This window comes from Sorghum bicolor, chromosome 7 (assembly GCF_000003195.3).
Source record: "Sorghum bicolor cultivar BTx623 chromosome 7, Sorghum_bicolor_NCBIv3, whole genome shotgun sequence".
NCBI lineage: Eukaryota > Viridiplantae > Streptophyta > Magnoliopsida > Poales > Poaceae > Sorghum > Sorghum bicolor.
The window spans coordinates 58,711,288-58,726,499 of record NC_012876.2 but is presented as its reverse complement, the minus strand read 5'-3'; the positions used below and the strand labels follow the sequence as shown (position 1 = coordinate 58,726,499).

General features: G+C 42.8%; 1 protein-coding gene and 1 long non-coding RNA gene across 2 annotated transcripts; both read right to left on the bottom strand.

The window, feature by feature from the left end:
- LOC110436741 lies at positions 7,888–8,874 on the bottom strand. Its single transcript, XR_002454563.1, has 3 exons — positions 8,446–8,874; positions 8,270–8,349; positions 7,888–8,168 (listed from the first exon to the last, which is right to left on the bottom strand). It is a non-coding gene; the product is annotated as an uncharacterized LOC110436741 (long non-coding RNA).
- On the bottom strand, positions 12,517–14,513 carry LOC8083524 (aspartic proteinase nepenthesin-1). The gene has a single exon (XM_002444447.2). The coding sequence runs from the start codon at positions 14,018–14,020 to the stop codon at positions 12,695–12,697; it is 1,326 nt and encodes a 441-aa protein (XP_002444492.1). The 5' UTR covers positions 14,021–14,513; the 3' UTR covers positions 12,517–12,694.

The window sequence follows — 15,212 nt, the reverse complement described above, 5'->3', positions numbered from 1 at the left end:
GAAGGGCGGACGTGAGGCTAGGACTGACGGACCAGGAGGCCGGGTGACCAGCCACAGTGACTGATATCTAGGACATCGACAAGTGCAAGTGTACATGGGAGTGATCGTGTTGACCAAATCAAGATGACGGACGTGCGAGTCGAGCGAGGCTCAGGAGGACTTGGCGGGCCGGCCGGTCGAGGACGGCGGTGAGACATGTCGAGTGGTGGAGAAGCGTATGGAGTACGCTACTCGCGGCGGGTTTCGCGGGTTTGGGCCTCAAAACCCGGGCGGAGATTCCAAGAAACGGACGACACGTGGCGGCATCGAGGAGTTAGCGTCGAGGCTAAGCTACCTCATGAAGGGCACGGTGGCTGTCGGATCTAGGTTATGTCGAGTTGGACTAGAATGCCACTGTGACTAGCTAGTTCGCTCAAAAATATCTAGGGGCATTTGGAAAATGTGTAATAGGCTTATAAATAAGAGGTGGCTGCCCCCAACCCACCTCACCTCCTCCATTTTCATTTTCTGTCATCCTTTCTAGGTTTTCTCCATCTCCTTAGTCTTCTATGTGAGAGAGAGGTCCACAAATCCATGAATTTGTGTATGTACTGAGATTTGCTGCGAGAATGGAGGTTTTAACCTCCTCGTGTCCTCTGGGATTCGATTTGTGAGATGCTTTTGTGAATCGCGTTCGTGTTCTTCACGTTCTTGTTTTCCCCCTTCTCGTTCTAGCCTCGATTCACTGTTTGGAGACTGATTTCATTCGTTCTTTTTTGCGTTGGCTTGAGCTATGACTTGAGTTGAACCTTTCCATCGAAGAAAATCAACTAATTCCTCATGAGCTCATAGATCGGGTCGATTTCATGGCTAGGTTTCAAGAAACCAATTTGTCCCTTCCCTTTTGATTTCTCATTGATTGGCTTTAAATTGGACGATGATCTCCTAGAAGTAGCTCACCTATTGTCTTGTGACCATGTCGTTAAAATTTTGTGGCAATTGGTTTTTGATTTGACAGCCCAATAGTCGGATTTTTGGTTGGAGGTGATTTTCGGAGCTCTCTGTTCTTGCTGATTTGTGATTCGCGGACAGTTTAGGTGTTGGGGACAGTTCTGCGTAGTTTCGGGTGTTTCTGGGCGTTTGAACTGCGGACAGTCTGGAAATTATTTGCGAACTGTCCGCCATTCATTTTTTCACCAAGACTCAAAGCTGGTCCAGCAAGTTTGGGTTTCTAATTTTTGAACTGCGGACAGTCCGTGGTACTATACCACACTGCACAGTACTATAGCTGACAGTACGCGACACTGTACCACACTGCGCAGTACTGCACTGGACAGTCCGAGGTACTGTAGCGGACAGTCTGGTACTGTAGTGACAGTCTACCACCTCCAGTTTTGTGCGTTTCGATCTGGTTCTTTGAGAGTTTGTTTCCATCAGTGCTTGAGTACTTTTGGGTGTGCCTAAGACTTCACGTGTGGTATCTTGCTACGAGTTAGCACGCATATCTTACGTCCTTAGTGAGTGTTTGTTTTGGGTTGTTTGTGAGCCAAGTACTAATAATTTTGAAAGAAATTTGAGGGCCCCATTCACCCTCCCCTCTAGTCGCCGTTTCTGGTCCTTCACTCTAGCCTTGTTTAGATACACCCAAAAACCCAAAACTTTACAAGATTTCCCATCACATCGAATCTTGCGGCGCATGCATGGAACATTAAATATAGATAAAAAAATAACTAATTACACAGTTTATCTGTAAATCACGAGACGAATCTTTTAAGCCTAGTTGCTCCATGATTGGATAATGTTTCTCAAATAAAAACGAAAGTGCTACAATGTCAAAATCCAAAAGGTTTTTGGATCTAAACAAGGCCAGAGAGGATCAAAGATCAATTACGGTTAACCACACATAATCGATAAAAGACCAACCTACTGCTCCTTTATCCCAACTTTAGCTCTTTCAACCACCATTATTCAAGAGTCAAGACATCTCTGGATGAGGTTTACTAGTGTTTTAGGTGTTTCTCTCGTTATACCTATCTTGATGTTTCATTTCCATAGGGGTTCGTGAGCTTTTCAGGCGAAGAACGAGCAATAAATCTACGTGGTCGTCCTGATGGTCCACTGTCTTTGGATGTTCTTGCTACATGCTAGGCTATGTGCAGCATCAGGCGTGCTAGCTGGTCCTTGACCTGAAGCAACATCAACACACCTTTTAATGACTCGACTAGGAAGAAGAAAAACAAACCTACTAACAGCATGACAACAAAAAGACGACGACGTGATCGATCTGAAGAATTTAGACAACATCATCTCGCCAACGTCCCTTGACCAAGTTCCGAACCTTCGCATGATGTGGGAGATTAATGGTGTGATTAGTTTATATAGAGTCTCCTCCATTTTTTATAAGGTGATGCATCATGAGTTCGTCCTATAAATTCTGATGAATCAACCTATTCATTATGCATATACTAATTAGTATTAATTTGTGAGGAATAAGAGCAGCTCCAAGAGCTTGACTAAAATTAGTAGCCAAATTCCATTGTTTAGCTATTTTGTAAAATAGATAATTTCTAAAAAAAAGAAGGGGTCCAAATAGCTTTGTTATCTTATAAAATCAGATAGCTAGTGCCAATGATTGGCTATATATGGCCACAAAAAATCAAGCGATAGCCAATTTTGTATTTTACAAAACCAAATAGCACATCTGTTGAAACCTATTTTTCAACTATACAAGTTCTAAAATAGCCTTCATAACAAGAATAACCAAGCTGTTGAAGGTGCTCTAAGATAATGATAGATCAACTCATTTTATTTCACCAACAAAATAAAAAAATAAAAAATGAGAAAAAGATAAACCACCTCTTTCCTCCTACCGAAAATCAAGGAATAGTCCGAAAATACCTGAGAAGAATTATTTCACTGTGATGTTATTACCGCCGACTCGACTTCATCACAAGGAAACTTTAACCTAGACAAACTAGAACGTATTCTACCATGCTGGGTATGGGTAGAGAGCTATATATGGCCTCCCTTTCCTCACAAGGCCAAAATAGCCACCAGAGATAGGGACCAAACTAGATTGGATATAAACGAATATTCAGTAATATTGTATTTTATCTCATATTCTGTATTTTGTCTCTTATTTTCTCTATCCATTTAGATATAAGAAATTTGATTTTGAGTATTCATATGGATTTAGACAGGGACTATGGATAGAGGGTTTTGAACCTTTACGGATATCAAAAATACTATCCATCATCACCGCTTTATACGACATCAGAGTTTGAACCGTGGTGGGTAAGATTCCACCAGACCGCCCTACCAATTTAGACCACATGGCCATTCGCTTCGGTCATCGCATTTTGTTGTTTGGTTAGCGCTTCAATTCACGGTGAGCCAAGGAGGAAGTGAGCCGTAAGGTGAGCCAAGGAGGAAGTGTGAGCCGTAAGACGATTTGCCCTTGTGCAGCATTTGGCCTATTTCTTTCGATGCTAATTAAGGAAATGTTTGTGCTCTTTTACAGTTAGGGTTTTGCCAACAAAGTCCATTTATCTCCTAGCTATCCGCCCATCCCACAGGCCTATGATGGTCCTCGCCATGGATTCAGAGTCTTCCTATCTTAAAAGAAAGAAAAAAGTCTACTTTTCTCCCTCAACTTTCATAAAATCCGCTTTTTCTCCCCCAACTTCAAAACATGTAAACTACTTCCCTCAACTTTTCAAACCGTGCATTTTACCTCTGTAGAGCTACAGCGACAATGTTTTTCTTTTTATAATTATTGTGGCTGATTTTAAAAAAAAAATCATAGTAAATCATAAAAAAATCATAAAATAAAAAAATGAAATTTTATTGGACTCAACATGACTAGATATACACGGTCAACATTTCATATGGTATACTTTAGTACAAAATGTTTGCTATGTAGGTTTTGCCTTTTTCTTTTTTATTTATTTGGCTGAATTTCTGAAAAATTATAAAATAAAAAATCCAATTTTGTTAGACTCCAAATGAGTAGAAATACACAGTGAATGTATAATATATATGCTTTAGTCAAAAAAATAATTATAGAAGGTACAACTTTAAAATATTTCAATTAATTACAGAAAAGCATAGATCTAAAGCTACAACAAAAAATTTGTACTAAAGCATATCATATTATATGTTCACTGTGTATATATGCTCATTTGGAGTCTAACAAAATAGGATTTTCCATTTTATTGTTTTTCTGTAATTTACTATGATTTGTCAAAGATTTAGCCAAAATAAATAAAAATTACAAAGACAAAACCTTCATAGCAAAAACTTTGTACTAAAGCATACCATAATTTATTATTTTTCTGTAATTTACTATGATTTTTCAAATATTTAGTCGAAATAAATAAAAAAATTAAAAGACAAAACAACTATCACGGTAGCAAAACCACCATTCACTGTAGCAAACCTGCCTTCAAAACTGTTCTAGGGAGGTAAAATGCACTTTGAGGGATGTGGTTTACCCGATTTTAGAGTTGGGAAAGAAAAAACAAACTATTGTGAAAATTAGGGGGAGGAAAAGTAAATTATTTCCTAAAAGAAATACATAATCTAGGACACGGCCCTCTGGCCCATCAGCGTGTTGGTGGGCTATCTGACTAACATGATGCATAGGTGTCTAGGTGTGGCCCATTCGGCTATTAATGTCTTTGTCATTTTCTGTTTGATGTGGAAAAACATGTGTGAACTTAGCCCATAAAGTTTTTGTTATCTTATATACCAAAAAAACACTAATTTACTTCTCTTATTTAAAATATGACAACTATTGCACATGTTTTCAGTTATGCCTACAATACTAAGTCCATTACGATAAATAAAATCTATGAAACAAGACCTATGATCCATATATTTCAAAATACTCCCTTCACTTTCTAGGGTTTAAAATGTGTCCTATAGAAAAACCCTTGACAAAAACTTAGGACTCTACCTCCTAATATGGAAGTTATCACTAGTGCACACAAGACGATAACTGCCAAACTAAAGAGATATCGTTCGAGAAAGGAAAGAAGATGAACACCTGTGTTTCTTTTTGCTAGCATCATTAATTTGTTTAAAAATTCCTAGAAAGTGTACTAGCTATATTATGTATCAAGTGTATAGCAACATATACATAATAAACCTTCCAACAAAATATATGTAAGTTGCTACAAAATCAATTTTTGCTGGATGTTGTTATATGTATTCTACAGTATCCACATAATTCGTTACATGTTCCAAGAAGTTGTCATCATACCATAAGTTATGACATGGTCTATATATAGCTTAGGGTAGGGGTCAATAGGGAATGTAATTGGGGTTATGGAGTTTGCTCTACCATCTACTTAGGTTGCTCCATTTTAGAGTATCTCTAGTAGTAGTACCAAAAGTAGGACCCTACTTGCCTATTTAGGTAGCCTTCTTTCTATTGTTATCTCTAGTAGAATTACCTAAAAAGGGCTCCTATCATTTTTCACCCCAACCCAAACTATTTATAAATCACTTAAACCGTTCCAAAACTTTGTCTCCCTCTTCTACTTCCTCACATGGAATCTCTTCTTCCTTTTTCTTTCTCCAAATTTCTTTTTCTCCTAGAAACAGAGTGCACCGCACATGTGACGAGGGATAGCCGATTCAGCTGACGACCAGGCACAATGTGAGAGAGGCATTGGCTGAGTACGAACCAAGAGGGGAGGAGGTGATATCGGGTTTGCAGGTGGTGTCAGGCATGGTGAAATACCAGGTAGTGACGAGGTTGCATCTAGTGAGGAGGAATCGAGTGTGCAAACAATTGGGTGGAGGCGCGAAATTAGGTGTGTTAGGTAGGAATCTGACATAACGGAAAACTAGAGGCCCCTACTTGAATTGTGGGAATAGGTAGCAGTGGAGGATTTAGGGAGCCAATAAATCTTGGGGGCAAGTAATTAGCCTATTGGCAGTAGTTTTTTGCTCCACTACTTAAATAAAGAATAGGGGGTTTGTTTAGGTAGCTTGTTGAAGATGCTCTTACAATTCTCTAATATGGGTTTGTATATTCGTGCATGCCAATTGGGGTCACACCGTCCATAGTGATTAGGGGTTATTAATTGGGGGTTGCACCATCCATAGTGATTAGTGGTCGTAGCACTCATATCAATTAAAAAGTGCAGCAACATGCATATTGATTAGGCCAGTCTCAGTGGAGAGTTTCATGGCGTTGTTTCCAAGACTGCCATGTCATGTGAAATGAAATGAAACTTGGATGAAACACCCACTCTCAATGGAGAGTTTCATTTCATAGTTTCATAGGCATTTAATTCCAAGACTCATAGAGAGTTGGTAATCGTGCCAAGTGAAACTCATTTCTTCTCTCTCTTCTTAAATACACTGCCATGTCATCAAAAAAGCCTATGTGGCAACCTATTTAATGCAAATGAAACTCACTTGAAACTCCCATTGAGAATGGCCTTAGGGGTCGTAATAGACATACTGATTTAGTTTATTGGGTCTAGCCTACCATCTTCTCTGGTTGCTACTTTTTAGAATCGCCAATCAGAGGCTTTGGCCTTGTTTAGTTCCGAAAAGTGAAAAGTTTTCAGTACTGTAGCACTTTCGTTTGTTTGTGACAAATATTATCCAATCATGGACTAACTAGGATCAAAAGATTCGTCTCGTGATTTACAGCTAAACTGTGTAATTAGTTTTTGTTTTCGTCTATATTTAATGTTTCATGCATGTGCCACAAGATTCGATGTGACGGAGAATCTTGAAAACTTTTTGGTTTTCAGGGTGAACTAAACAAGGCCTTTGTATACTTGTACTTACTGGTTATGGTCGTAGCAGCCATACCAATTAGGAGCACCTGGTAGAAGATAACATATTAAATCTAGGAGGACAAGGACTGAGTACTAAGATTCTTAAGATCTTATCTACTACTAAGGACCAATACTAGCATAGAACTTAGAGGATACAACCAGGATCAAGGTATTGCGTAGTTGACCTTTAGTAGAAAGGCATGAGAAGCATCTTTGGGTTAAGCCACAAAGAGCCCAATAGTTTAGGAAGTGTCCTGAATGTGGTGGACTATAGGTAGGCTAACACGGTTGTCACCATGTGCTGGCTACCGCACATCCATAGGGCATTGCCATAAACCAAGGTACCCTATAGTATAAATGCTACATTACACTAACATCCCTTTAGAAGTTGTGAAGCTTCTATCCTCTTTACTCTTGGCATTACTTGCAAACTTCACCCTCTCTACTCTAGCCATCGCATGCAAATTATTCACTGATCCCTTCTCTGTCGCATCTAGAAACTAGAGCATTCTCTTTGCCTCATGTCATGAGCTTTGTTGAACTACTACTATGAGCCTGAGCTTATAAATTTGGCCATTCATATCCCAACTCAATCTAGATTTAGGTAAGCTAAGATGGGGTACTTGCATGTTCCCTATCTATTGAGGAAGAGGCATAGGGGAAGGGGATGACTATCGTCGGTCCTGGATGCAGGTGAGGGTATAGGGGAACAACACATGCTAACACCTTGGGAAGGACACAGTTGCAGCTGGTGGAACCACCCTGCTCTATTGATTCACAACCACACCATAGCAACCATCTGGTCTCATGTCTCCATGCGAGATCTAGCCTTGGAGGAAACCACCACTATCGCGTCATTGTTGTGACCAATGGGGGATGTATGTTGTTGCCAAGCCGTTATCGCCACTAAGGATGAAAACGGTCGAAAAACTCCTCTATTGTTTTCTACATTTATATTTGAATACGAACACGAAAACGGAAACGATATAGCCGGAAACGAAATCGAAAACGAACTTTCAGTGTTTCGAAAACGAACCAATTCGATCGAAATTATGTCGAACACGGTCGGCATACGAAAATTCAATACGAAATACCGACCCACGGTCCATAACTTAAAAAATGTGCATGACCAAACTAAGAAGTGCATGATCACATGATAGTTAACAAATAACAAGTGCATGGCCTAGGGTCTTAAGTATCAGAACAGTTCAGAAACATATAGTCGCCGACACGCTCATATAAGTTTAGAATAAGCAGTTAATTAATAAACATAGGATCATAGGACATGAACATCTAGTGATCATCGGCATCATCCATGGGATCACTTTCCATGTCATTTGCTTCCTCATTGTCCACCTCATTGTCCTTATCTCCCTCCTTGTTATTTTCCTACAGGTATGCAAAGTCAATTAAATGAGATGTAGCAGCTAGTACATTTCATAAGAAGCGTGCAGCTAGTATATTTCATAGAAAGCAGTCAATAAACATACCTCAATTTTCAGCTTAGCCACAACATTAGTCAAAGCATCAACCTCAAGATCACTCACAATTGATCCAAGCTTTTTAGAATCTGAAAAAATAAGGATAAAATTGAATGCATTATTTGGCTGCAAGTGCAAGTCTCAACTACAAGTATCTAAGTAAAAATAACAAGTAGAATCAGCACCTTTACTTGCTGCAGCAACCGAATCCTTTGTTCAAATTAAAGCCTGTACCATCTCAGAATCAAGACGACTACGATAGGGATCAACAACACGGCCAGCAGCACTAAAAGCAGACTCGGATGCAACTGTTGACACTTGCATGGCCATTACATCCCGAACAATTTGTGAAAGAATAGGATACTGTTCTCTCTTGTTTTTCCACCATGCTAAAATGTCAAACTCACCATAAAGTTTCACTAGTGGTTCTACCATATACATGTCCAACTCATTTGCCTCAACCATTCCAGGTTCACTTGCTTGATATAAGAATTCTTCTAAGCCATGGTCTACATTTCCCATTAGTACATCTATGTTACTATATCTAGGTGCAGGTGCAGCCCCTTGACTAGTTTGCTTTGATGATGTAGCATAAAAGTTGTATAATTTCTTTACCACACTAATAAACTCATCAAGTTCAACTTGATAATAGACACCATGGAACTTCTTCATGTAGTACTCAATGCCCCTTTTCTTATACCTAGGGTCAAGAAAATATGCTACAGCTAGTGCAATGTTTGACTGCTCCCAATATTTCTCAAATTTTGCATTCATAGAAATTGCCATTTCTCTAGTTGTAACATTTTCATCATAGCACCACTCATCAAGCAAGACCTTTATCTCACAGAAACCTCTATAAAACAAATTTGCAGTAGGGTATGAAGTGCCAGAGAGAATTTCAGTGAGATCATAAAATTTCTTCAAGCAACCATAAAGTGTCAATGCATTGTCCCATTCATCACCAGATGGAGAAAACTTGTCATACTTACGGCGATTTGAAGACTTCAGCCTAATAAATGCATCCTTGTAGTACAAGGCATCTCGCAGCATTAGATAGGTAGAGTTCCACCTTGTTGAAACATCCATTTGAATACCCCTCTTTGTATCCAACCCAGCTTCAGTGGCACACTTCATAAGCTCTTCCCACTGCAATGGAGACCCTTTCACAGCTAGTACAAGTGATTTGATCTTGTTGAGTGTTCCTGAAATGACTTTCAACCCATCTCTAGCAACTAAATTCAGAATATGGCAGGCACATCTAACATGAAAAAAAATCCCATCACAAACTAGGGAACCATTACCATTGTTCTTCAAATCTGAAATTATATCGTTGACAGCCACTTCATTTGAACTAGCATTATCCAAAGTCAAAGCAAACAGTCTATTCTCAATGTACCACTTAACCATAACTTCAGTGAATGTTTGAGACAACTTTGCACCACTATGCCTACCTTTTACATTGAAAAAACCAATAATTCTTTTTTGTATGTGCCAATTATCATCTATCCAATGAATAGTAACACACATGTATTCTTTGTTCTGGCATGAGGTCCACATATCCATTGTTGCACTAAAGCGGCACTTCAAAGTTTTCAAGTGTGCATACAAAGTTTCCTTTTCAGCAAGATATGTGCCCATTATTTCTTTCCTAACAGTGACACGTGATTTTATTGGAAAACTAGGACGAAGAGATTTGATGAAATCAACTAGATACTCATGCTCAACTATATTGAAGGGATATTCATGCATGGTTATTGCCAAGTTTAATTTCTTCAAGCTAGCTTCTTGGTCATATTTGTAAGGCTGAACATGAGCAATTTCAGAACCAGGGTGCTTACCAACATTAAGCTGTTGTTGTCCCTTCACAATATTGTGTCTTGTTAGCAAATGGTGCTTGAATGAAGTCGTCCCATTGCTGCCCTCAGCTCTATATTTCTGGTCACACCTAGCAAAATTGCAATGCCCCCACATCTCCTCAACTAGGTTTCCTTCCACCTCTACATACTCTTTTTTCTTGGTGTAATATTGCCAGACCCATGATGTGCATTTCTTAAACCTCTTGCCAGAAAGGCGAGCCTGATCTGGATCATCATCCTCTTCAACAATTGGTACTTGAGTAGGTGGAGATATCGTTGCTGGTGCACCACTATCAACTGATGGTGTTGGTGCCACTGATGCTGCCACTGATCCTAGCACTGATGCTGCTGTAGCTGGACTTTCACAAGTTCCACTGGATGCAACACTTTGAGATGAAGGCTTTCTACTCTCTGATCCTACCAACAGCCAAGTGAAACATTGCTAAATCAGAAAAAACTCTCAAATAGCCAAGTAATCAAGCATATCCTTAATCAAGCAAAAAGATCCCAAATAGCATAGGAAGAATGGAAGGTGAACCTGCTGTTTGAGACGGCTTTGTTGTCGATGCTGGTACGGGCGGCGGCTCCAGAAGGTCACGCACGCTCTTCGTCTTGGGCTTGCTCCCCTTGCCCTTCGTTCCAGGAGCGGAAGCACGCTCTCTAGTGGGCGCCATCTGCAATGCCAAGGGCATATTGTTGTCAATTGTGCAGCAAGACATATACTGCACAAATTCAATAGAATACGAAAGGAGAAAACAACATGTATAGAAAACTGATCAAACAAACTTAGCATAATGAATTCAGTTAGCAGTAGATTGGTTGCAATTGCAATAGCATGTCAACTGAACTTGCTAATCTGTGCTTCAAATTAAAATCAGATCATGATGCCAAGTTTTAGCCATGAAAGAAACATCAGATTAGGCCAACTTAACAGGATGCTTTTTAGTTAATACTTTACAGAAATGGATTGGTACGGTTGCAGTGGCATGTCAAAATCACATTTTAGACACTACTCCATCAGCTTAATGGTCAACAGCCAATCGCACTGAACTAATTAGGAGACCAAATTCACAGACCACACAATCAGGAGAGAAGACAGTAGGGTGAATGGGTGATGACGAACCTGAGATCTGACGTGTACAAGGGCCTCGGCGGCCGTCTCCTTCCTGGCACTCGCCGCAGCAGACCGGCAGGCTGCAGCGCTTGCGAGTCGCGAAGACCGGCAGGCGGCAGACCGGCAGGCTTCTTTTAGGCGAGTTGCAGCTTCTTGCGAGTTGCAGGCTTGCAGCTTCTTGCGAGTTGCAGCCTTGCAGGCTTCCTCAGGCTCCGGTCGCTTCTTGCGAGTTGCAGGCTTCCTCAGGCTCCAGCGGCTTCCTCGGCGGAAGCGAACCGTGGTGGACGAAGTCACGAAACACGAAAGGGATAGCAGCCAGGGGCGCCGCGCCGCCGCCAGGCTCAGGTCGGGTGCGGGAGTGCGGTCTGCGAGGTTGGGGTGGGGAGTGGAGGGAGTTAGGTTAGGGTTGTGTTATTGGGCTGGGCCTTAGCTGCAAACAAAGAAGTCTGGAGTGGGACTAGGGGTTATTGGGCTAAATTCGGATACTACCGAATTTTGAATACGGAGTATTTCGAATAGAATGTAGAAATGTAGAAATCGGTCGAAATAAGCTCATTCCGAATTCCGCTCCGTTTTCGAATTATTTTTCGAATTTCGTACCGGATTCGAATTATTCCGAGAAAACTGAAAACGATCGGGTAAAATATAGAAAACGAAGCAATTCGGTCGGGGATTTTCGTTTTTGTTTCATCCTTAATTGCCACCATGCCTTGGCTCTCCCTAGCTGAAGCCGCAACCTTGCTCTTCCTAGCTGGTGCTGCACCGTTGGGCTCTGTCGGCACCGTTGGGCTCTGTCGGCACCGTCGTGCTCAATATTTGTGGTGCATGTGGGGAAGGAAGTGTGCCAAAGAAAAATTGAATGACATATATGGTGGTGGGGTTGGATTTTGGCACGCAAGAGCCATCTCACATGTGGGACAAGGACAAATAGATCTATGTGAATGGCCTAGCTCTCGCTATCAGCTCCCGAGGTGAAAACTTTGCTCTTTCTCTATTCATTGGCGAGGGCGTTTACAAAACGGATGCTATAGAGCCAGCTCCTCACCACATGGTATATGTGCCCCAACATCCTTCCTCTGTGGTTTTGTATATCCCCTCGGCAAAACAAAATGTTTTGAATCTATAAAAGCCATTTTTAGCGGTTAATGCATAACTTAATTTGATAGTGAAAATATGAAAACTTATAAAAGTTGCTATAACTTATAAGAAGTTGCAATTATTATTATTTTTTTCAAAAAGAAAAGGATAGATGCAGAGAATATGTGACTACTAGATCGAGATTATTACCAACATGATGATTATCGTGTGGCACACTAAATGTTCTGCTACAGAATTGGGGATAACATAACACTGCAATCTCAGTGCATTGCAATGGCTACTCTACGTGTGAAGCTAATGCAGCTACAACAACAAACTAGCAGCGAACTTATTGAAGGCTAAAGAAGCAAGACCTGACAAGGAAAGCTATATAATGTCGCACGGAGCTGGAACGAACGACAGGAAGCTATTGGCGATGTCGTAGAGCAGGTGCAGGTTCTGCTGCTGGTAATTCCCGATGATGGTGCCGACACTGGTCGGCGCCATCGCCAGGCACAGGTACCCCGTGGTGCTCGCGATTAGCATGTAGTTCTCCGGCGGCAGCGTCATGTTGGCGCCGTCGAAGTGGAACACGAAGTCGGGCACCGTCACGGTCACGTTCGGCGGCGGCGGCCACTGGAAACACGTGTCCAGGCCTATGTCCGTGTCGTTCATCGCCGGCAGCGGGATGGTCGACGCCAGCCCGCGCCGCACGGCCTCGTAGGCGTCCTGCTGCAGCCACGTGATGGACGTGCCTGAGTCGATGATGACGCCGCCCGTGCCGTCGTCGTTGATGGCGAACACCAGTGGGTCGATGGGCAGGCGCTTGGTCCCCAGGCTGATGCCCTTGACCGACAGGAAGTACATGTTGGGCAGCGCCGGGTTGATGACGAACGGCGTGGACTGCACCGGCGACCCGGAGCTGGTGTTGGTGCTGTTGAGGTTCGCGAACACGCCGAAGTAGAGCCTGCTCGGCGTCGGCGAGAGGTACGACGTCAGGCAGTAGGAGAACCTGGACGGCCCGAGCTGGCTCACCAGCGACAGCGGGCCACGGCCGAAGCCGACCATGCCGGAGCTGTTGGCGAGTTCGCCGGCGTTGAGACTGCCACACCCGAACGAGATGTTCGCTGCCCTGACCTTGGTCGAGCTGGCCGCGCCGAACGTGAACGTCTCGTTGGCGAGGACGCCGGCGGTGGACGCGGTGTCGCCGTAGTAATACTGGTACACGCACATCTTCTTGAAGCAGGAAGGGCTGGAGAGCGCGGCGCACCGCGACGACCGGCACGGGAGGGCGCGGTACGTGGCGGACCTCTTCACGTCGAAGTAGGGCGTGGGCTGGGCGGCGCAGAGCAGGCAGGGCGCGCACTGCGTCCAGATGAGGTCGCTCCCGGTGTCCATGATGGCCGTGTAGTACAGCGGCGGCGTGCCGATGGCCAGGTCCACCAGGTACTCGCCGCTGCTGGCCGTCACGAGGACGCGCGCCGCCGTGATCGGGTCCGCCACGGGCGCCGGCGACACGGCGGCGGACTGCAGCGCGGCCACGCGGGCCTTGCTCCGCGCAATGGCGCGGCTGAGGAGCTGCGGCTTGGTGTAGGACGTGCCCGCGTCGACGTGGGTCAGTTTCAGCTGGAATCCGACGTTGTCATTGCAACGAGCAACTGGCAACGATATGGTAGGCACGAGTAAGATGAGCAAGAGCACAAGGCTTGCCATTTTGGAGCATGCAGTAGCGAGTGCCACACTCTAACTAGTCATGATTCGCGGAGGTGTGACTTGTGAGCAAGGTGATTCCATGCATGTATACTATGCTAGGTGCAGTGTGAAGCATGGCATCAGAGACTCAGCATCTACAGGGTTTTGCAGAGTGTGCTAAAGAAATCCTGCTCGAATAACTAAGCTCTGTACTGCAGGAAGATTGGAATTGGAATGTACTAGTACATGTAGATGTCTCGGATAAGGTGTAATAAGGAAGTAATGGCGGACAATGCCGTAAACTACTCGAGCATAGACAAGTGAATTTTGGACACGGAGCCAAGGTGGAAACTTGCGCAGATGCAGGGAGGACAGGGTGTTCAGGTTTTTTTTTTTTTTTTTGAGAAATTGTAAGGATAAATTTTGTTTTGGAGCTCCGGCGGATCAACGCAAGCTCGTCAAGTCAAGTTTAGAGATCTGTGATTCGAGACATTCGATACCCTAATAACAAATGGAGAGGGGAGTTGGGACCCAAACTTGGTCCGTGTATGCAGCATACTGATAGCACAAGTTTCTTGTGGGATAGAAGAAACGCTTTACAGAATTCATTGCCTGTCAAAAAAAATAAGAGGAAGAAATATAATGATCAAGCAAATGTGGCTTTGGGTATGGATCAGCTAGGATTAGTTTTTAGTCAGTTTTTTTCGTGAATGATGCATCTTGCCCGTACTTCATTAAGAGGGTAGTTTTTAGTCAGGTTTAAAAATTAGCCTAAATGATCAGGATTAACCAGCTAATTGGCTAACAACGGCTCGATTTAAAAATAGTACACAATGTATTTGGATAAACTAGAACTAAAAATTCACTAGCTAACAATTAGCCCTATGCATGAAACGTGCCGTTTTATTCTATTTTGGTTGTAGGACCATTATGCCCGCCCCGACCTTCATTTTGCAAACTTCGGAGGGAGAAATAAAAACCGCCGGCTCTGGTTTTAAGACGCTTCATTTGGGAAAAAAAAAGAAGACTTGTAATCTGTGCATGGAGAAAACATGTGGTAAGCACAGTGTCCTGTGTAGACAAAACCACAAATTTGCAGCGCCCTACGGCCAAAATCAACATAACAGTGTTGAGAGAGAAAACCACACTCTTTACTGTTCACAGATTTTTTTTTCCCAAAGGAGTCTCATTGGTATTGCCGGTCTTTTCAACA

What these genes read in the sequence shown, in the direction of transcription:
- LOC8083524 (XM_002444447.2), bottom strand. Translation starts at nt 14,020, where the DNA reads ATGGCAAGCCTTGTGCTCTTGCTCATCTTACTCGTGCCTACCATATCG.